The 21,749-nt window shown below is 35.6% G+C and overlaps 4 protein-coding genes across 9 annotated transcripts; 2 read left to right on the top strand and 2 right to left on the bottom strand.

Annotated features, from left to right (window-relative positions):
* Window positions 1-379: 379 nt before the first annotated feature.
* On the top strand, window positions 380-9,203 carry sav (salvador). Its single transcript, XM_053757686.2, has 10 exons — window positions 380-565; window positions 791-959; window positions 1,901-1,979; window positions 2,355-2,462; window positions 3,611-3,737; window positions 4,297-4,407; window positions 5,739-5,916; window positions 6,448-6,584; window positions 6,888-7,020; window positions 7,445-9,203. The coding sequence occupies exons 1-10, from the start codon at window positions 481-483 to the stop codon at window positions 7,521-7,523; spliced, it is 1,206 nt and encodes a 401-aa protein (XP_053613661.1). The 5' UTR covers window positions 380-480; the 3' UTR covers window positions 7,524-9,203.
* On the bottom strand, window positions 9,023-9,968 carry LOC128677086 (uncharacterized protein). The gene is made up of 3 exons (XM_053757687.1): window positions 9,819-9,968; window positions 9,521-9,737; window positions 9,023-9,247 (listed from the first exon to the last, which is right to left on the bottom strand). Exons 2-3 carry the CDS (start codon window positions 9,732-9,734, stop codon window positions 9,099-9,101), a joined length of 363 nt encoding a protein of 120 aa, XP_053613662.1. The 5' UTR covers window positions 9,735-9,737; window positions 9,819-9,968; the 3' UTR covers window positions 9,023-9,098.
* A 2,625-nt stretch (window positions 9,969-12,593) lies between these two features.
* Window positions 12,594-18,667, top strand: LOC128677083 (uncharacterized). Of its 6 annotated transcripts, none has more exons than XM_053757681.2 (3): window positions 12,594-12,733; window positions 16,346-16,493; window positions 16,897-18,667. In XM_053757681.2, the coding sequence occupies exons 1-3, from the start codon at window positions 12,651-12,653 to the stop codon at window positions 18,520-18,522; spliced, it is 1,857 nt and encodes a 618-aa protein (XP_053613656.1). In that variant the 5' UTR covers window positions 12,594-12,650; the 3' UTR covers window positions 18,523-18,667. The 6 variants fall into 6 exon arrangements, with proteins under 6 accessions (XP_053613656.1, XP_053613657.1, XP_053613655.1 ...); XM_053757682.1 differs by lacking the exon at window positions 12,594-12,733 and adding an exon at window positions 14,076-14,205; XM_053757680.1 differs by lacking the exon at window positions 12,594-12,733 and adding an exon at window positions 14,120-14,291.
* A 620-nt stretch (window positions 18,668-19,287) lies between these two features.
* Window positions 19,288-21,626, bottom strand: mRpL9 (mitochondrial ribosomal protein L9). The gene is made up of 5 exons (XM_053757320.1): window positions 21,433-21,626; window positions 21,193-21,352; window positions 20,629-20,798; window positions 19,998-20,198; window positions 19,288-19,532 (listed from the first exon to the last, which is right to left on the bottom strand). Exons 1-5 carry the CDS (start codon window positions 21,502-21,504, stop codon window positions 19,374-19,376), a joined length of 762 nt encoding a protein of 253 aa, XP_053613295.1. The 5' UTR covers window positions 21,505-21,626; the 3' UTR covers window positions 19,288-19,373.
* Between the last annotated feature and the right edge of the window lie 123 nt (window positions 21,627-21,749).

Here is a 21,749-nt window from a genome sequence, read left to right as displayed (position 1 = left end):
TTTTGGTGGAATACTATTGATAAATAAAAATATTATACTATTTACGTTTCAAACTGTGGTGACAACAAGACAAATAGTTATTTAAACTCACAGATTTAAAAACATAAGTAATGTGTATTTGTGCTTAAACTACATAACTATCAATAGTTTAGCTTCGCAGTATAGACGATCAATATTGTCGATAGTTTAATCATAGCTACATGATCCGATACTATCGATAGTACAAGACGACGACGACGACAACGGGGCGTAGCAATCCGCGTGCAGTTTTGCACTGCATTGCAGGATAGTGCAGAAATGCCGTAAAGTGAATGGTTAAAAAGGTAGGTACGATTTCCAAAAAAATGTCAATGTCATAATGTCATTATCAAAGAACAGCTGTCAAGAGTGTATCATAAAAATCAAACTATATTTTTTACTTCCTTGATTACTAGTTTGTTTTGTTTGTTACTATATTATTGTATTTTAAAATTTACACAAATGATCTCACGTAAAGGACAAAAAACTGTGAATGAGGGTGTGGTTGGGAAATACATAAAAAAAGATACTCCTCCAGATCTACCAAGTATGTCGTACATGGCCTACTATGACGAAAAATCGCTTGTAATAATAGTTGTTTTCAGCGCGATTCAGGAATTTATATTCCTGAATTCCATTTCCATTTCGTATTTATTCAATTATTACTTGCTAAAGTCTTACAAAGCAGTACTTATTAGCTAATTCGACTTGTAAGGCGTACATTTATCTAATTTGTATGGCACATTGACGTTATGATTATTTATATTTTCAGTAATTAATGTGTGGACTACTAGTCACAATAGAAGGCCACGCAGCCAACCCTTTGGTGTAAGTGATAGTGCCTCTCAAAGTCACGAAAACAAATTTGGAAAAGCTCAAACAATGAGTGGACATGCTGGAAAGTACACTCCCAGTGAATCAGTTCCAAATTTAACTCATAGGTAAGTTTTATATTACTAATTAACTGTTTAAAAAATATTTGTCTAAAGTCAATGTAGCTATAGCTAACATGATTAGAATGCATGATTTATTATTTATACCAACATGTAGTCAGATTTAATTGGACTCCTAAGCAATATAATAAGACTTCTTTTTTGTGATAGTAACCAATATGAATTTGGTCTAAGCATTATTATTTATATACATACAAATCCCCTTTCCTTGGTGATATGCTCATGAAATATTTTAAATTAGACATTACCTCAATAGCGAACAACTTTGCAATGGAATTTGAAATTGTAACTTTTGTGAGAAACCATTACTAGATAAGAGTTCATATGAAATAACTCCAGACAGATCTATTAGACTACATCGAGTAAGTGATAAAACCATCTCACCAATCATTAAACAATTAAATGACAAAAAAATTTGATAGAATTTGTGTTAAAAGTTCATTTCAAAATATATGATTTCTTTAATAACACACCACACCTTATTAATTGTTGCATTGATACATTAATTTACCCCAATCTCCTCAAAATAGGTGTAATTAGACATATTTAAAAAAGATAAACACAATGAATATTGTAATTATCATCCTATTACAATATTATCATGCAACTTCAAAGTTGTTAAATAACCCACCTGTCGAACTACAGACTCTGTACAAACTGAATAGTAAAACATTTAAGAATAAGCTGAAAACTTTTTACCTGCCTAAATATAATAACAGTGACTCGCCGATGCCCAGATAAACCCTGCGAGGATTTTGTGGTGCGGTTTTATAATGTTGTTGGATATTGTAGATTGTACTGAATAAAGAATTGAAATAAAATAATAATAAATTACATATATGCTATGATCAAACTTACTTTGATATATAATTTTTTAAATGATACAGTATATACAATTACATACTGATATTATATGTACTTTATTGCAGACTGGCAACTCTGTCTACTAGTGATACTGCTAGTACTTCAAGCTATTACAACTCTCAGTTTCAACTTGATTCAAATGTGGTAAATAAATGAATATATGTATATATTATTAATAGAAAAACTACTGGATATATTGTCTGCGAAATAAGTAAAAACTTTTGTCCAGCCATGACATTTATAAAATATAACGTAAAAATAGAAAATATATATTTGAGGCCTGTTGACTGCTTATATGTCTAGTAATGCGGTCAAATTTCTACAGTGGTGTTTCCTAATATTTTAAAATTTGTACTTACTTACTTATATTCTAACAGAGATTACAAATGGCCTCTATACATCTAGCTTTATTTATTTTCCATAACATCTGGTATAAATCCCTTTTTTCTATTTTCTAAATTGATAAAATAAGATGTATTAATAATAAACTTTTTTGAATGGCTACCTACTCTATTTCAGGCTTCTCACTCAACTCTGAATGAGATAGATGATTCCTTCAGCCGCCAGCCTAGCTACAGGTACTACAGGCAACAGCAAGAAGACCCTATATATCAGAATCAGCAACAGGTAAATTTATTGTATTAGTTGTGTGAGTGAAATCAATGTGGCACAGCTAGTAGTAGTTCTTTGAAAGAGTACTTCTAATTTGGTCCTAATATATCCTCTAGTCCTAGACCATTCACATCTCCACATGTTCACGATTGCGTTCGGGGGCTGTGACGCCGCAAATGGTTATTTATTATGCCGACCACGGGGCGGGATTCAGCTGTGATTTTACACCCGGCCACCTACCTGACGTAAACCCTACTTGGGAATCCCAATAGCCAGCCTATCAGTTACCTAGGTTATGTGCCCCTTAGTCGCCTCGTACGATATCCACGGAAGGATATGGTATTAAGTGGTCCTATAATAGGACGTAACCACATTCCGGCATCAGGTCTAGTCTGACTGACTGGTCCTAACAAAACAGATTTATGTATTTTTGGCATTAGATGAAAATGGCGGATGATTATTATTTCCTGGTTGTGCCAGCTCCCATTTCCCCAAAAACAGATAAGGCGGATGATAGTATACAGTACAGTTACTGGTATTAAACACAAAACCTCCTAAAAACTACTTGACTACATCAAAACAAGCAACTTTTATTCTACGTCTTTTCGTGATTCGTAGTTTTATGTTACATTAAAAAAAAATCTAATTTGCGATTCTACACATCTTACCTTTATGTAATAGCCAAGCAACACGAGCCAGTACAGTAGCGTTACGTAGCGGAATCGAACATAGAGTTAACGATTTATAGAAACGACATTAAAACTAAAAAAAGGCAAATTTTTCTATTTATTACGTTTAGACAAAAGTCGTAGAACAAAAGATGTGTGTACCTTATGCGCCTTTAGAAGGTTATACGTTAGATACCAGTAACCCTGTATATGTTTGTATTGTAAAAGGTATTTTGTATTGTCGACCACGGTGGCACAGTGGTAAAGTTCTTGCCACTGAACCGAGAGGTCCCGGGTTCGATCCCCGGTCGGGTCATGTTGGAAAATGATCTTTTTCTGATTGGCCCGGGTCTTGGATGTTTATCTATATATGTATTTGTTATAAAATATAGTATCGTTGAGTTAGTATCTCATAACTAGTCTGGAACTTACTTTAAGGCTAGCTCAATCTGTGTCATTTTCCTAATATATTTATTTATTTATTATTTATTTAAGGTGCAGCAACAGAAGCAGCAGTACGGCTCCCGCGAGTCCAGCATCCCGCGGCTGGCCTCCAACCTCAGCCTCGCGCGGATGCATCCGCCCTCGCCGCACGCCATACGACTACACACCTGCACTGATTGTAAATATTTCGTCTGTTCATTACAACATCAAACCAATTTAAACTGAAATTTAGAAATTATTTAACGTAACTAATAGGACTTTTTCTTCTGCTTTAAGGCCCTATCTATCCGCACCCTAGCGCCACCATCTTGTCATTATTTATCAATTACTTATCTATTTATCAAAATCTGATCTTGACAAATGTCACCCTAGAATTATTTTGTGAGAAAGTATTATATATTTTTTTATCACATTTTATGGGTCACACACAACACAAACACACGGTTTGGTAACCAATTTTTTCGATCAGTCAACTATGATTACATTATGTATTGGAAAACTACTATATAAAAAACATCCTTTTTATATGTTTATAAATGATAGGTTTGGAAACTGGAGATGGACGCAAACAGTCCAAGATGTTTATTTAATTCATTTATTTTAAAAAAATAATGCACCAAATTACAAAGAATGTCTGTACAAATGATGGACTTAACACCAATTTATTTATAAACTTTTGATTACACCATTACAATAAAAAGAAGGTGTAAATAAATAGCTAAAATTGTAAATTCCAGCTTACACCACAGGCAGTCAGTCGTCTCCGATCTACTCCAACTACGTCAGCACTCCGGCGCTGCCGTATCCCAGCAAACCGCACGGCAGCAGCATCATCTCCGCCAATCAAGGTGATTCGTGTTCAGCATGTGTTAGCACAGAAAGCCGATTGTCGACGCAACTTAGTATTCTCAACGTCAACCGCAGCTTCTGGTTTTTAATATGGATTTAATTAATTCATTTCATCAATTCAACAACGTTACAATGGGTAATTATAATAAGAAACTTATTAAGAACTTACAAGAAAGAAAGGTCAATTACAGAATTTGTTACAAATAAAGCCAATAGAAAAATAGTATAATGCTTGGTATATGGACTATTATTAAAATTACAGTATTAAAGTGAAATTATACCAGAGAGAAAGAAAAATGTATACAAAAATTATACAGAGCAAAGCAAACGGAGATTTTGAAATTATGTACTTAATAAATATTTCAATATTGACTATTACATGTTTTCCGTATCAAAGTCAAAATGTCCAATTTTCTAAGAGTAAGCTCCAAGGCTTATCGAGACAAAGTAAATGAGGAAGATAATAATATTCATGAAGCATGTTATCTAAGCATAGTAAATGCTAACAAAAACTATAACAGACATGCAAGCCACACACGCACATTGTATTCTATTTTACTCAATTCTATTGCATTAGCTCGTTATCCGTTGTTTAGTTTTCTTTCTCTAGTTGTAAAATTTCGTATTTGAACTTGGATTTTGTTAATATAAATATGTCTAAATTTGAAAAAGTCTTATTTTAGGTGTCTACAATTCTTGAGAATACAGAATTTTTTGCATATTTAGTTGTGTGACAGGGAACGTGAAACAATCTACGATGTCGAAGTAGGCGAGACGGCACCAAAACCCAATGTTATGAAGTAAATCAGAGCAATCAAGACCACCCCTAATAATGTCAAACAGTAACATCATGTCGGAGACAATACGCCTATTACTGAGATTAATCATATTGTGATATTTGCATCCTTCCTCGTAACTCGCAAGTCTATTGCGAGACTTGTAATTAAGATAACGAATAAACTTTTCCTGAATATGTTCGACTTGATTAGTGTAAGTAATATATTGAGGATACAAAATACTCAAGTATACAGCGAACATAAGCATTAAATAGTGCCTTGATACTGATAATATTACTAAAGGGATTACTAAGGCGTTTGATAAATCCAAGACTTTTGTAGACTTTATCAGTAATGCTATTAAAGTCCGAGTCCATCATAAAATAATCAAAATCGGCCTAGCTATATTTTATTTTATATTACATGAAATATTATATTTCATTTTTATGTTGCGGATGTTGTTACGTAAATAGAAAAGGCTTTGGTACATTAGGACTTATCCAAAATCAGGCGTCCAAAACCAGGAAGTAAAAATAATAATAATGATGTTATAGCATCGGAGGAATGTGAGTTGCCGCTGCCGCCGGGCTGGTCGGAGGACCGCACGCTGCGCGGCCGCCGCTACTTCATGGACCACAACACGCAGACCACGCACTGGACGCATCCGCTCGAGAGCGTGCCTAGACCCTGGCAGCGAGTTTCTACCCCGCACCATGGCGTTTACTACTTCAAGTATGAACATTTATTTATTACCACCTGCCTGTTAGAACTTTAGGATAAGATATGCCCTATATGTTATTCTAGGATTCATGGTATTAATAGGTATAGCAAAAGTAATCGAAATTCATAGTAATTATTGTGTAAAATTATATCAAATATTCATCAATTTTTTCCTCGTTAACAATGTTAGAAAAGTGCCAGTTAAAATTTGCCAAATGCCAGATTATTTTCGGAAGGACAATCCACGCGGTTGAAGATACGGGCATAAGCTCATTACAAAGATAAAAATTTCCTATAGTTCGTCGCCTCGTATGACATCTACGATCACGTACTAGGTGGGTGGTTTTGTTGAACCACTCCATTATCCTCTGGTAGATATCGCTCGACGCGATTAAAGGATACAAAGCCTGGCAGTTGATAGGCAACAATAGCATTTCTATCCCCATCTTCTTATCCATCCAGAAGTAACCCTACGTCCACAGAAATCCAACTCGATGCTGCAGTAGTGGGCACATTAATTTGGGATATGTTTGTGATGTGCAGCGAGATGACGCAGCAGACGACGTACGCGCACCCGTGCCTGGTCGGCGGCTGCGTGGTGCTGAGTCCGTACGTGTCCGCGCTCGTGCCGCCCTGCCTCATGGAGGAGATCCCGCAGTGGCTGGCCGTTTACTTCCGAGGTGCAGCCATTACGATCTGTTCATTTTCATCAATCATTTCCAAAAGCAATCATTCATAACATTTACATTACAGTACAGAATAATTATTTTAAAATCAGATAGTAAAACAAATACTTGTCTATGTTAAATTTTGAAAAATTGTAATGACATAGCGACCGCAGCGGTCGAAACTGCGTGTGATATAATACGTGTGAAGATTATGTGTAGGTACGGAGAACGCAAAATATCCGTGTTGTACTGAATTTGGGTTTATCGCGAACAAGCAGAGGACTTTGTTTTATAAAATGTTTATTGTTTGTGCAGCCGACCAAGAGCTGGACCACAAGCTGCGCTGGAACATGTTCCGGCTGAGCGAGCTGGACTGCTACTCCGACATGCTGACGAGGCTCTACAAGCAGGAGCTGCAGCTTATCGTCATGAAGTACGAGCAATACAGGTCTGTGTGCTGTACTAGCGGCCGACCTAAACCTTGCACTGTCCATTGTTGTAAACCGTACAAAAATACGTCCATTTTTGAGGTTATCGAGTTCGTACAGACAGACGCGACAGGGGATTTCTTTTTATAATATATGCAAGGAAATATATAAGGTTTAATATTATAAATGAGAATGTTTGACTTTCTGTCACGGTCACGCTTGCACGGCTAAACCGCTAGGCCGTTTTTGATGAAATTCGAAATAGTTATCACCATGTGGTAGTCTGTTTGATTTGATCTTCATCAAGAAATTGTTACTTAATGAAGATTAAATCAAATATAGATTACCGTGTGCGGAACTGTGGACAACAGCTACAGCATGGGCAGTCGCACTTAGTATTCCCAGCGACAGTGATAAAAAATATTGTTAAATCGTTTGTTTCAGATCTGCATTATTACAAGAAATAGAAAGAAGGCGACACGCCGCGAATGCCGTGACTTACCACACGCACAACAATTGCTGAAATAGTTCGTAATATCATTTGCCTTACTGAGCTGTGATCATCTATTTGTAAGATATAATTATAAGTGTAAAGGCTGATTTACACTAAGCGGATAAAATGAGCATTCGCTTGCTTGATGTAAATGCACCCTGATAATGACATGAAGTAATATTTGAAGTACTTCTATGCCTATATTTTACATTTGTTTATGACCAAGTTCCTCTTGAATAATATATCTGAAGTTCTTCCATGCCAGAAGATAGGTTAAATAATCCGCTGTATTGTCATCTCCTTTTCTGAGCCATATAGAATAACAGGAAAGGTCTCGAACCACTTTTTCTATTGATTTATTAACACAATCTTGACTATGATGTTTTATTATTGATATTATATGTTACAGCTAAACTACACCTAGGCTTAGCCATTTAGCCAAAGATAAGCAGGCTATACTTATGTTATCCAACTGAGACTAGCTGCATCTAGATGTAGCCACACATTGGGCTTTAGCTGTAATATACATTTTAAAATCAAAATACAAGTATTATACTAGTTATTTGTAAAGTATAAAATTTATTTCAAGACATATACATTGTTCATTGTTTTTAAATATAGTTAAGAATCACCTGTTGGTGAGACTAAGAGTTGAAACAATGTTAAAGTGATATGCTGATAGCTATTTGTTTTGAATTTAACTTTTCCAACAGAGATAATATGGAAATGAAGCATGGCAGCTACAGCAAGGTAATGAAATGTTAAAATCATAGTTTTTCGAAGGTGCAGACTGACACTGATACAAGTGGAAATATTTTAATTTTGATCTAAGATCTGCAGTAAATTGTCTTTTAAGTATGTAGGTATATTTTAATATTTTATTATTTAAGTTGACATTTTAATATAAGAGCTCAAGTTCCCCAATTAGGCATAATAAGTACTTTTCCAATATTTATACTAGAATAAAATGAATTATATTTTAATATGAAATTGAATATTTATGTCAAACAATTGTGCCTTAGAATAAAATTATTTACACAAATTTATACTTTCTATTCATTTGGCAAAATACCTTTTGTTCTAGTTTTATATATTTATATGTGAATACAATTTTTATTCAGGTCAATAATGTAGTTTAGTAATTCAAGAGCATTACAAAGGCACTTTTTCATGTCATAAAAAATCTATGATGAAAACAGTTTTTTAAATTGTATGCTCTAGGAAAATAATAAAATAAAATTTTGAAATAACTTTTATTAAGTCATTGCCATAAACAATGGTCGCTGTCTAAAATGTTTTTTTTTTGCTAAGATAGTCACCAAAATAAAAAATAATCATCTACCCTATTCTCAAAGTTACACGCTACTAGCTTTCTAGTAACTAATACATTGTTGGTACCTGTCATTGTTTATTTACTGGAATTACCAGTTTGACAGAGAGATAATAATAACCAACAAGTTGAAGAATTTCATGCTCTTGTGTCTAGGTAATTATTCTTGTATATTATTGGTATATGAGTAAACAACAAATAAAGAACAAATATTAAATACTTTATTTACAACAAATCTATTTAGATTATGAAATTATTTCTTAAAGTGGTTGCTTCTAGTCTTGGGTTTCATTATCATTAGCTTCATTATTATTGTTGAAAACACTTTCTCCATCAACTATGTCATACTCATCAACTTTAGTAAAACCAGATATTCTGTATACCTTGGCATTCTTTATTCCTAGAATATTAGCCCAAGCTTGACCTGGAAATTAATGGAAACAATTTAAAACATTATTGTATCCTCACTGTTTTTGAAATACTTTGAACCAATATTTAGCTATTGCTTATATATTATTATTCAATATTTTCTTCCTGAAATCTGGAGTAAAAGTAAAAAGGGACTTTAGCTAGCGCGGGAGTTTACCAAAAGGCTAGATTAAGAAAGTGGAAGACAGAATTTTCTGCTAGATTCGTTGGTATATTATGTGAGATGGTGATAGCAATTAGTAGGTACACTAAAACTTTTCATATTTACTTGGTGGTATGGACTTTTCTTCGTCCGTCTTGAGTCCATAGTAATGTGCCCAGTCAGCTTTGCCTTTGTAAAAACTGTATGCAACCAAGCCAAATGCATTCCAAGCTAATACTCCATAAGCTATACTAAGGCGGCGCTTCCATAAAATAGCTGTTTCTTCGGGTATGGGCTTAGTTCTTCGTCTAACAAATCTATGCCACCAGTTATGTATCATTTTCTAGAATGAAAACAATTTTAGTTTGAGGTTAGGATTATGTAAAAATAAATGCGCATACCTAATAATAAAATAACATCTCACTTTGTTATTCTATAATGAGCATAATAATTTAAATGAAGTGTAACAGAAATTACACTTCATTTAAATCGCAAGATTGGAAAATGCATTGAAACGGAAAATCTGCAAAAAAACGACTGTCTAATGTCTAATCATAGGTCTAATAGGCGGCATGACATACATGATATATTGACAATGACGTAAATAAAACTCATCGCATCCATCCCGAACATAAGAAAACTACTATACCTGCTGTAAAGAAAGAAAATGCTTTATTCGGCAAAAAAACATTAAGTTACAATTTTACATTTGTTATACATATACAAACTAGTCTATGCCAAAGACCTAAGTAAAGACGACGAGCTAGCTAACCAAATGGGATTGAACATTTCCATACAACTTTCTCGTACCTACATCTCATACAAAAGTGGTAGATTGGGTGGTGTATGTAAAACTGGGCACATGATTTCTCTCATGTTTTCTTGTATAAGCGAAAAACTTTTTAATTTTCTTAGTATACCCATAGATTTAGAATGAGGGCGGCCTTGCGCGCGGCCCGGGGTATTATTGTTCCGAGGGTATACCACAGTTATAAGAGCATTATTACATGTTCTTATATCTGTTGAGTACACCTATATTTGGGGACATTCTATCACTGTACTTGGGGCAAAAATTATTTTTTTGTATGTAAGTATGTATGTTTGTTTGTAACGCGATAACTTTCGAACCGTTGGTCCGATTTCGATGAAATTTAAAAGGTATGTAGTATCTATATCGGTATCGTATCCAATCAACAACTACATCGGGTAAGCCGTTTTTGAAATATACACAATTAAAAAAATAATATTGTGTTCGCGAGGTTTGTATGTTTGAGGCGGGTAATCTCCGAAGCTAGGTACCCAACCGATTTCAAAAATTCTTTCACCATTAGAAAGCTACATTATCCGAGATTGCTATAGGCATATATTTGTTTTGAAATAGTTTTCAGCCATATCAATGAACACTTATAAATAATCCGAAAAAAAAGCCCTACCGAAAATCTTTTCGTGCGTGCGCTGGCCCTAATGTTGATTATACATGCATATAATGTACTACAAAATATAGGTTTTTAGTAGATCCATAAAAAAGTTCGCGACACACATTCCACATACGTCATCAAGGCATTTTAAGATTAAAAGTTATTTCATCATCAAGATAATTTCATGAACATGAACATATGCACCACACCCAGCCAGCTCGGAGGCTGAAACGGACGAACCAAATACAGGCCGTAGGCCGTACCTATGCGACGCTGCTTCCATCCATCAAAGTCACGTTTGCTGGAATATACGTCCTTCGTCTACATGCTTCACCTTGCCACCAAAACAGCGTCGAGCTCGCTTACTTTTGCTGTCAATACAAGGTATCAGAGGACGTTCCCTAGCTGGCCTCCCAGCGACCGCTACCTTGCCGGGTGAAAGCGACGGCGTCGCACAAGCCCAGACCCACGACTCCACACCAGGGGGCACAGTTTTATAAGGAGTGACACGCTCTGGGATGGGAGAGGACGGTCGACTAGCCGCAACCGGTCGACCACAATCAACCGACTATGCAGCCTGTAGCCAATATTGGAATTTAGGAGGACTATTCGATGGAGGAGAGCGTTGGTGTGTTTCGTTTTCCTCGCTGACTTCGATGTGTGTGTTGGTGACGGTTTCGTCGTTTTCTATTTTGCTGTCCGTTTCGTCCATTTTGTATATTTCTCTAGCCGCTGAAATGAGTTCTTTCTTGTCTGTTGTGAGCTCTATCCACTCTGAAGGGCTTTTAAATTTTGAGCGATTCGCTTTTGTTAGTGCTGCGCATTTGAGGCCATAGTTGGTTCTATCACCATTTTGTAAAGAAGTTTTATTGTTTTCCCTTGCATGCGGGAACTCTTAATAAATTTTTGTAGTCTTCGAATTTTTGATCGCTTGTTTGCAGCGGGCATTTACTGTACCATTCCTGTTCAGTGTAGATGAGATGTGGGTCCCTAGATACCTAATTTCTTTAACGGGAGATAAAGTAGTTTCTCCCAGTACAAAAAAGTTCCTGTTATTTATGTTTAGTGGGTCGCGAACTAGTAATTTCGTTTTTGTATCGTTTACTTTAAGACCTACTGACTTTAATAGACTTGTGGCCTTTACAAAAATTTCGTTTAATCGTTGAATATCGTTTGATATTATGATAACGTCGTCCGTGAAGGCTAGAATAATTGGTAGTTGAATTTTGTCATCTTGATTAAGTTTTTGTTTATATAAGGTAGTTCTTCCGCTATTGTTTTGAAGACGTCGTCCATAACTATTGTGAAGAGTCTGGGTGATATGGGACAGTCTTGTTTGACTCCCTTACCTTTTTATCCATTTGGTTTGTTGTCCGAACCATTTAATGCATGTAGATTCATTCAAAGTGGCTTTTATGATTCGATTTGTCATGGACAGTTATTTCTTCCGGGGTGCATTCGTCTGAGATTTCTGTCTTTTGTGTGGAGTTTAGTGAAAAAGCGCCCAAATGATTCTTGAAGCAGTCGTAATGATTTCCATTAAATATTAGGCCTATGCAACCTGCTGCGTCATTATTTTTCGGGTTGAATTGTATTGTTTCTTTTAGTGGGTAGCCTTGGAAGATTTTTACGTTGATGCTGTAGTATTCAGCTGCTGCTATCAATATGTCAGTCCCACCCTAGGTACCTTCTTTATATTGAGCCTGTTGATTTGAGTCTGTAGATCTGTTAGTGTGTCATTTAGATTACTCCTAATAGCTTGGTGTATGTTATCGTTGTGTTGATTATCCTCAACGTACTTAGCTAAGTCGCGGCGAATTGCTAGATGGTCGAATGTAATGCCAAACAGATCGTTGATTTGGTATGCGATTGCTCTATATAGACAGTTACCATTACCTGGGATTTTTGTTATGGTGTCTACGTAAGTATATCTCCATATTTCTATGCTGTAAAAAGAGCTTAATTTCTAAAGCAGGTGTGGAGGAAAATTTATTAGTTTTAGTTGAATATGCTATGAAATTTGGTTTGTGGTACCTAATGCCAATATTAAATTATAGTGTCGAATGTAAATCTCTGGGTTGTGCCAACTTGGTGAGTTTGTTAGGTAGGTAATAATGGTTTATAATGCTCGGGGTTCCTTTGTCTTTAGAGTCGTTTGCGTAATAGGGTATCTTTTTTTGCTAGCTTTCTATTTTGTAATAAATTGTAACCTTCATGCCTTTTTTGTTGTAGGGATCAATTGCTTTGTTTTAATTTATGGTTTGCGTCAAGTCAGACGATGTTATTCATTTATGGCTTGCAGCTGTGGATTTGTTTTTGTTCTACGTGTTAGCTAGTTTGTAGTAAATTGTGTTTGTTGTATTTCCTGGTTTCAATGGCGTCTTTCTAATTTTTTATCTTTTATTTTTATATTGGGCCTTTTTTATTGTTGCAAGGGCGGGATGCGTCTAGGAATGTTGTTTCCATTGGAATTATCGGTATGTTCTAATGTTGGGTTATAGAGTAAGTATGTATTTATCATCAAGATAATTTCATGAAGATAAATTTTGTCCTTTACAGCACATAAATTGGATGAATACATTCTGAAATATCGTGAAATTAAAAAATAAGCACGCCAAATTGTTTTATGTAGGCAGGTCTGTACCTTAGATATGTATATTGTTGAACACTAAGAAACAAATGGCGCATTTACCTCTCCCTTCATGTCTTCAGCCCACGATTGCTCTGAATGGAGTCTGGTAATGTTCGAAATTCAACCAATTAAGTCGGTCGGCGTTGAAGCGGTTGTGATGTAATGGTTAAGACCCCCGTCTGTGAACCTAGAGGTTCCAGGTTCGTATCCTACTCGTGCCACATGAGTTTGTATACCAATCTGACTCATGTGTTAATAGTTTTCATCGACCACCAATTTGCTTCCGGTAAAGGAAAACATCTTGAGGAAACCTGCACTCTGGTTGATTATCAACTTGTGTCTGAAATTGAGAAGGCAACGGGATACCAATCCATTAATAGTGCCAAGAAAGTCGTTATGTGTGTTTCATTCTACGTAATGACCACGACCCTCAGCCATGAGGAATACGACTATGAAGAGAAGTCGGTCGGCGACGACAGGTGATATTTGTATGGAAGGATCATGGAATTAGTAGGAACTCCGTTGTACGAAGTACTTATTAAATCCATGGGAAGGATATAAATTGTTTTTTTAAATCATCCAACTTCGAGTAAAAAAATCCAAGTCTTCGGTTAAAAAGGAGAAAGGTTTGCCTATCAAAACTTTTTATAGGCAGTGGGTAGTGGGAGGTATAATTTTGTTTCAAGGAGTCATAAAATAATGTCAAGAAGAAAAAATATACAAAATATTCGGCGGCTGAACAATAATATTCTAAAAAAATGGTAATAAACTATTATCTGAAAGGAATCACTTTAGTTAGTTCGATTTCAATAAAAACACGTAACTTTTCATCGACCTTAACGACGACGTAAGTTGTAATTATTAAAGACAATAATTTTAGTCACTGTAAGTCTTCCCGTGTAGGTACATAGAATTTAGAATAAGTATTATGCAGTCATAAATACCTAGGTAGCCTGAAAATCCACTAAATATTTTTTCTATAGGTATATCTAGCATGCCTCTGAAAATAGTACCAATTTTTTTCTATAGTTACACTAGTTGTTCTCCGCGAACTTAGACCTCGCGAACACAATTTTTTTTTACAAAATTGTGAATATTTCAAAACCGATTTTGTTGCCCCTTTGTTGAACTTAAAAATTGTATTGACAGATCCTACATACCTTCTAATTTATACCAAAATCAGACCAACGGTTCGAAAGTTATCGTGTTACAAACATACAAAAATTTAATTTTGCCTCAAGTTGATTTGTAGACCTCGCTCGCTCGAGAAATTGGTTCAGTCGTTTTTGAAATATTCACAATTTTGTAAAAAATTATTGTGTTCGCGGCGAACAATTAGTTGAGCAAAGCAACCGAGGTCTACAATTCTACTTGGGACAAAAATAAATTTTTTTATGTTTGTAACGCGATAACTTTCGAACCGTTGGTTCGATTTTGATGAAATTTAAAAGGTATGTATGATCTGCCAATATTTTTTTTAAGTTTGCCAATTTTGTAAAAACTCACCATTTTTATGTGTTCGTGAGGTGTAAGTTCGCGGCGAACAACTAGTCAGGTATCTTTATCACAGTGAATTTACATAAGTCTTTCCCTAACTTTACCTCGTGTAGCATAATAGAACCTATCCTTTTTACTAGTGAGTTAAAAACACAATCAATGAAAACGCTTGGTATACACAATGGTATAAGCATATCAACAAGGTCGAAGGTCATTTTCGGCAACGATACTGCCGTGCCTTCTCGCGTCACGCCCGCATTCCGTGTCGGCCAGGCCCTGGTACCGTGCACCTTTAGCATAAAAGAGCTTTACTAGTTTCATTTCTGGAATATACTTTACGTGTTTCAGAGAAATGACCAACGTAGGTATAGTGAAATTGTAATATAGTTGCACGTTTTACCGTTGCTATTAACGACGGAATTTGCTTAGATAGGTATTCTGCCATTATTGGTAAAGCCAATGCACTCAATTTGATATCAGTTTAATAGAACTGCATTGTTCTATTCTTTGTGGTTTAGCCTCAGGTACCTTCGAAAACAATTGATGCCTTATGTATTTACAGTACGGGATTTTAATTCAGGACTTCTAAGCGGATATATTTCAAAATTATTAAGAGTTGAGAAGCCAGCCCCTGCGTTCACTTTCGAAACTGATGAATCAATTATAGAAGCAGCCCATTACACAACAGCCTACATACACTATAGGCATTGTGAAATCTTTAACATTGTTATTGCTACATTAAACCCTTCGTCACCTACAAAAACTCCTAGATTCCTGTAGCACCTAGATAACCTGTAGAGTGTTATCCGTGCAAGAAATGGAGGAGCTGGACCGCAGGATTTGGTAGGAAACAAATCCTCCGGTCCAGCTGTGGGTTTCCTAAAAGGGCTGATAATGATGACGCCAACATATGTCATTGCATAATTTTGACCAAAGAAAGACCAAAACTGAACTAATCTGATGGAAAACCAGGAACAAGCTTCATCTATCCGCCACCAATATGTTTGAATCTTTAAATTTGTCCACGCTACAATTTTGTAAGCCGAAAAAAGTTGAGAATCACAAAACATAAAATTTGGAAAAACCAAGTTGCTCGTGTCTGTACCAGCTCAGTCTATAGCGTGTTTATGAGAAAATCAGCGAATTGTAGGTAAACCTTTGGAAAGGTCGCGGCGGCATTGCTTTGTTTACATCGGTGCCATGCGCGCTTGCTCGCGCCCACTCTCGTAGGGAAATTGTTTGTACACGTAACACCCATATGGGGAAATCTAACAAAAAGTATGTAACGTACCTAAAATTGCGCCTAAACGGTCTAGTTAGAATAATTTTCTGCAAATTTGTAGATTTTTAAATATTAAATTATTTTTAAATCATTATTTTCTAGAATTCTGTTTACAATTTCAGGGTAAAATCAGATCGAATAAACGCTCTTAGAAAACAATACGATGCCTTCTTGGAAGAAGACAAGAGACGGAAAGAACGGAATGAATATATTTTGGGGAGACTGGACAAAATGCGATACTGCACAGCAGTGGTTCCCCTTCGGCATAAGGTAAATATTAAAGCTTAATAGTATCTGAGGACGTAACTGGGAAACGGGAGACGCTCAGATGATAGAGAAAGACATGTGCGTCTGCCTCTCACATCACAGCTTCCAAAGGAGGTATTTCACAATAAATTCGTAGGTAGCGAAACAGCCAACGTTCTTGGCAGAACTGTGAATCTAAGAACTAAAAATAGTACATTGTAAGTATAGTACCTACACCGAGAAAAGAAAGTACGAGTATTTATAACATATTCGGACGAGGGTGCATGTTGCGGCCCAAGACGCGAGTCGAGAGCTGTGAACACCCGAGTGTTGAATCTTACTTTCTTTCTTAGTGCATTATAAAAAAAGTAAGAATAATTCGTAGGTAAATCAAGTTTATTGATATGAATACATAATTTATTTCCAGCCTACAATTTTCATAGATCGCAGAGATAATTTTAGTTCATCATCAAGTTTGTCGCAATTGAATAAAAGCTCCTTAGATGTACCAAAGCAATTCGATGAAACGATATTCCTTCAAGAAATAACTAAAAAATACATACTTATTCCAAAAATTAGACCTAGTAATGAAGCTGCTAATATTTCGATTCCAACTTTAAAACCAACATTTGAAGAAAATGGAGATTGGAAAAGTAAGTACGAGATTTTGGAGCAACTAAAAAAGGGGGAAAAGGAACCAGATGCGTCAGTCTTTTGCCCTGAGTTTTCTGAACAAAATACATATGATAATTTGCAAGAACCAGATGTTCAAAAATATTATGACCACAATATTGATCAGTCAAAACTATCATACAAATATGAGCTGCCAGAAAAGGACAAAGATGACAAGCATTGCACCGAAGCACAAAAGAACTTTGAAGCATTTGCAGAACATAGTACTAATGCATTGTCCAATAATCAGGTAGATCAAAGTCTGATTGAAGAACCCCTAATCAACACAAATACAGTCGATTCTCTTCCCCAAAATAATTTCGAATTTAATAATAATCGTGAACAATTGGAAACACATTCATATCTCGAAAACCAAACAAAATGTACTCCGACTTTGAATCCTGAACCTGCTTCTATAGATGAAAATATTGAGCACAATATCCCTCCGAACTACTCTTCGGGAAATGATGATGAAAGGGATACACCAGCTACGGTTAATACGCAATATACACCAGTTGAAGAAGATAAAGACACTGGAGACACTGAAAAGTATTATCCTGAAGACATGCAGTCTGTTGAAGTTATTCATCCCGATGATTTAGTAAAACAAATCAACGACACAGTAAAACCAATTGCAGCTTCAGCAAGTACAGAAAATTATCAGTATCCAATTCAAACAGTTGATGTACAAGATTTCACGCCAGATAGTCAAGCGGTACTACAAGATGGTGGCAATATCAATCCAGAAGGATATCCTGCAGAGTTGTCCAATGCATATGCATTAGAAAACAGTAACCCTACATATGAATATGACTGTAGTTCTGAAGTCATATCCCATATTGAGAATACTACAGATACTTCTGGCATTGAAGCATTTGATGCTGAACAAAGAGAGATGTTTTATTCCGAAGGAACTAACGAAAATTACGGTTACAATCAAGACAACATGGTAGAAGTTTATGATCAGGAATTACCTGTGCAAGGTGCTGACTATTCACAAGCTGAAGCAGTGTATTATGAAGGCTATGACGCGGAGCAAGTATATCCTGTCGACACAGGTGAACATGAAGATACAAATCAGCGCTACGATCCACATTACGAACAACAATATACAACAAATTATTCATCACAAGAATATAGTCAAGAAGGTTATGACCAACAAGTGCATGCTCAAAACCCGAATTCTGAAGGTGATATGAATAAGGTACAAGAGGGCTTAGAACAATTTCAATTTGAAGAGCAGCACGAATATGAAACTGTGCAGAATATTGAGCAACAACTTGATGCTGAGCAAGGGTTCAATGAGCAAATTATGATGAATAACATTGAAAAGCCTATCGAAGATTTGCAAGCCAAGGCACCAAAACCAGCGTCACCCTAATAATGCAAATAGTATGTATTAGATACGTATTCTAATATTGTACCAATATGGTAGGTGACTGCGTCGTAAAAATGTAATTTAAATTGAACTTTTGATGTCTATCTTTATTCATTAATAAATTAAAAAATGATAATCTTTTTTCTTATCGAGTGTGTTATGTGTCAGATTTTATTCATGACTCCTAAAGGTATTTGACAAAACTTACGAAACTCTTAGAAGTAAATAGCTAGCTAACTAAAAAGCTAGTTTCCTCATAATATATTCCATCACCAGAAGTCCATATATATATATGTATAGAAGCTATAAACGCGAAATTTGGGCAGTAGCTTTAGGTTGTTACGTAAAGCTCAGATAAGAAAGGAATTTTCAAAATTCGACCCCTAAAGGGGTAAAATTGGGGGTATGTAGGTAAAGTTTGTATGAAAAATAACGAAAACTTTATTGATCTACTTGAAACTTGGCACAAATGCTATGCAACAAAAATAATGAGACCCGTGTTTCAGGATTTCTTTAAATTTCACCTTTAGGGTAGTTAAATGAGGGTGGAAAAAAAAAGAAACCCATTCAAAATTTCGTAGACAGCTCAGCGGTAAAAACCATTGAATTCACGTTGACTGTTGATGGTTTGAATCCTGAACTTCAATTGTTTTGAATGAAATCTGATTATCTATAGGATGATTTCTGTGAAAGTTTTATTATGGCTTTACCCGAGCGAAGCTAGGATGGGCTGCTAGTTCATTATAAAATAAAAAATATACATTCTGCTATTTTTTCACTAATTTATATTTGATACAGACAAAAACATTTACTAAGGGTTTCCATATTTTACTACATACAGACTATACACAGACCTATTCTCTTAACGGCATATTTTGCAAAATAGGAGCTTGTTCAGGAATGAGAGGCTCCTTAGGATGTTTCCAGTGGTTCTCCACCCACGGCAACCTGTCGAGACCAGTAGCCCAGTGATGTATTCTGCACCGTACATTAACCTTTTCAGTTTTGTTAATCTGTGAATAAACAATACTTTATAGTCCACTAGCTTTTGCCCACCGTTTCGCTCGCGTGATCTTCCACGGGAGCAGTTATTTCTCTGGGATGAAAGGTACCTTATGTATACCTTCTCCATACTTTAAATCAACCATGTATGCAAAATTTCAAGATGATTGGTTGAGTAGATAGAGTGTGAAGAGGTAACAAACTTACTTTTCTGAATTCACAGGCTACTAGAAATAAAGGTTAATATTTCTATAAGAAACTTTGCTATAGTTTTCCTCTTCACAGCCTTCTTACTTGGCAAAATCAACTCATGTTTGGGTCTTCAACCATTTTAATATCAGGCGCATCAAATTGAGCCCAGAAATTCAGAGAGATAAGATAGATTTTTAAAGGCACTATACACAACAGCAGTAACTATGATGCCTAAATCTACAAAACTTGTAACTGATGAGACAATATGAAAAACCTTTACTTACTGTAACAGTAACCAAAAATTCTTTCTCCTGGAGTGTTAGGTCAGGCCCTTTTATTTCAATGGATGGCATTTCTATTGCATGTTCAGGGACAACAAAGCCACATTTTCTGAATGATGCTTTAACATGCCATGGCTGCAATGTCCAAGGTTGCAACTTGCTCATAGTAATTTGTAACACAAGATTAGATAACTCTTTTAGTGTCTGAAAAAAAAAATATTATTCATATCTTCCTTTTCTATCCTGTTTAGGCCAATTAACTTTTGACAAACTTTATGTCAGTTGTTGTACCCTATCTAGCACAGTGAAATGAAGTTCTGTTTGGTTGTAATAATAAAACTCCCCATAATAATTATACACAGGAATGTATGTTTTATGATAGGCAATAACAGCTTTTCTAAGACGGTAGGTGTAAGGCAGGTGGCCAGTTGTAAAATCTAAGCCGAATCTTAAGATTGTTTTTATACTGATCCTGGGCTTCACGGCTTCATAGCCCCCAACACAACCAGAAACATGCAGAGATGAGAGAAAATCAAACTAAGCAGGAGATAATACAACTCTCACAAATCAAGCTAAAATGTTAGTGTTGTTTGAAGGAGTGCGATCTGTAGGTATATATAAAACTAACACATACTCTTTTAACAAACGGGGAACTATATGTGTCTTCTGTTTTAGGTTTATCATCATTAGATTTATATTTCACTGCCATTTCTGGAGTTGCATACACTGCTAGGCCAGGCATAAGGTAGTCTCGGTATGCAATCGTTGGACGGAGAGAAAGAACATCGCCCATATTCCCTACACCTAAAGATAAAAAAATGTACTTAAGGATTATATATTCAAGTATTACGAAATGAATGAAAATAAAACTAGTTACAATATAGGTATGTCTAAAAAGTAGTTCTAAATTAACTTTGTTAAATTAACAATGGGTCCTTGGGGTCCTGAAGCAAGGCTATTTTTAAGAGACGTCACGACATGCTTTGTGGAGGCAACAGGAAGCTCGCAGCTTTTTTGCTCAGCGTGTAAGTCTCGCGATACAACGGGGCAACGCTGCCAGTATACTGGGCACGTTGCCTCCCTGTGGCGCCTGGGAAGATTATTTTTATTTATAAAACGGCATTTTTGTATTTGTGTTTTTTAAAGTTTGAATTAAAGCAGATGTCAACTTTGTTAAGAACCTTAATTTATGCCTTACCATCAACGAATTGCTTGAGAATAACCTTCACATCAGGTTGTCTAACAGTGTTGGTGTCTTGGACTAAATCGTAAACGAAGTGCCTTCCTTTCATTTTAGGAAGCTTACCACCTTTCTTATGAAGTGGTGGAGGCCAGCGGCGTTTTAAAACAAATGTGTTCTGTAAAAAGTAAGTGAAAATACAGAAACTCAAATATACGAATAATTGAACTGTATAGGTAACAAATTTAAATTACTTACTCTAGTTTGTTGTTTTAGTAAATTATAACCACTTGTGCAAGCTCTTGTAAAACATGGAGATAAACTGAACATTTTGACTTAAACTGGGAAGAGAGTAAATAACAGAAACAGAGAACTATTACTTGAGTATGTACTCATAACGGAATTTTGAGGTTAGATTCCTATTTTCCTTCATATGGTAGGTAATGTCAAAGTATGAAGTGTCAGTTCAAACCACAAACAAGACAGAGTTGACTTAACGAATAAAAAAAAACTTTATTTGGTTTGTGTTAGTGGCTGTATGGGCTTAGTTTCCTTTACCTTACCAACCAAAAAAA

This window comes from Plodia interpunctella, chromosome 17, assembly GCF_027563975.2.
Source record: "Plodia interpunctella isolate USDA-ARS_2022_Savannah chromosome 17, ilPloInte3.2, whole genome shotgun sequence".
In the NCBI taxonomy this organism is placed as follows: domain Eukaryota; kingdom Metazoa; phylum Arthropoda; class Insecta; order Lepidoptera; family Pyralidae; genus Plodia; species Plodia interpunctella.
The sequence above is the reverse complement of the archived record's forward strand: the minus strand, read 5'-3'. Positions and strand labels throughout refer to the sequence as shown.

Coding starts and splice junctions, on each gene's coding strand:
- LOC128677086 (XM_053757687.1), bottom strand. CDS start 9,734: ATGATACATAACTGGTGGCATAGATTTGTTAGACGAAGAACTAAGCCC. Junction 9,248..9,520: donor AGAAAAGTCCATACCACCAA/GTAAATATGAAA, acceptor ATTAATTTCCAG/GTCAAGCTTGGGCTAATATT.
- mRpL9 (XM_053757320.1), bottom strand. CDS start 21,504: ATGTTCAGTTTATCTCCATGTTTTACAAGAGCTTGCACAAGTGGTTAT. Junction 21,353..21,432: donor TACTAAAACAACAAACTAGA/GTAAGTAATTTA, acceptor TACTTTTTACAG/AACACATTTGTTTTAAAACG. Junction 20,199..20,628: donor GTTCCCCGTTTGTTAAAAGA/GTATGTGTTAGT, acceptor TTTTTTTTTCAG/ACACTAAAAGAGTTATCTAA.
- LOC128677083 (XM_053757680.1), top strand. CDS start 14,203: ATGGTAATAAACTATTATCTGAAAGGAATCACTTTAGTTAGTTCGATT. Junction 14,292..16,345: donor TCATCGACCTTAACGACGAC/GTAAGTTGTAAT, acceptor TTACAATTTCAG/GGTAAAATCAGATCGAATAA. Junction 16,494..16,896: donor TGGTTCCCCTTCGGCATAAG/GTAAATATTAAA, acceptor ATTTATTTCCAG/CCTACAATTTTCATAGATCG.
- sav (XM_053757686.2), top strand. CDS start 481: ATGATCTCACGTAAAGGACAAAAAACTGTGAATGAGGGTGTGGTTGGG. Junction 1,980..2,354: donor TTCAACTTGATTCAAATGTG/GTAAATAAATGA, acceptor ACTCTATTTCAG/GCTTCTCACTCAACTCTGAA. Junction 4,408..5,738: donor CATCATCTCCGCCAATCAAG/GTGATTCGTGTT, acceptor ATGATGTTATAG/CATCGGAGGAATGTGAGTTG.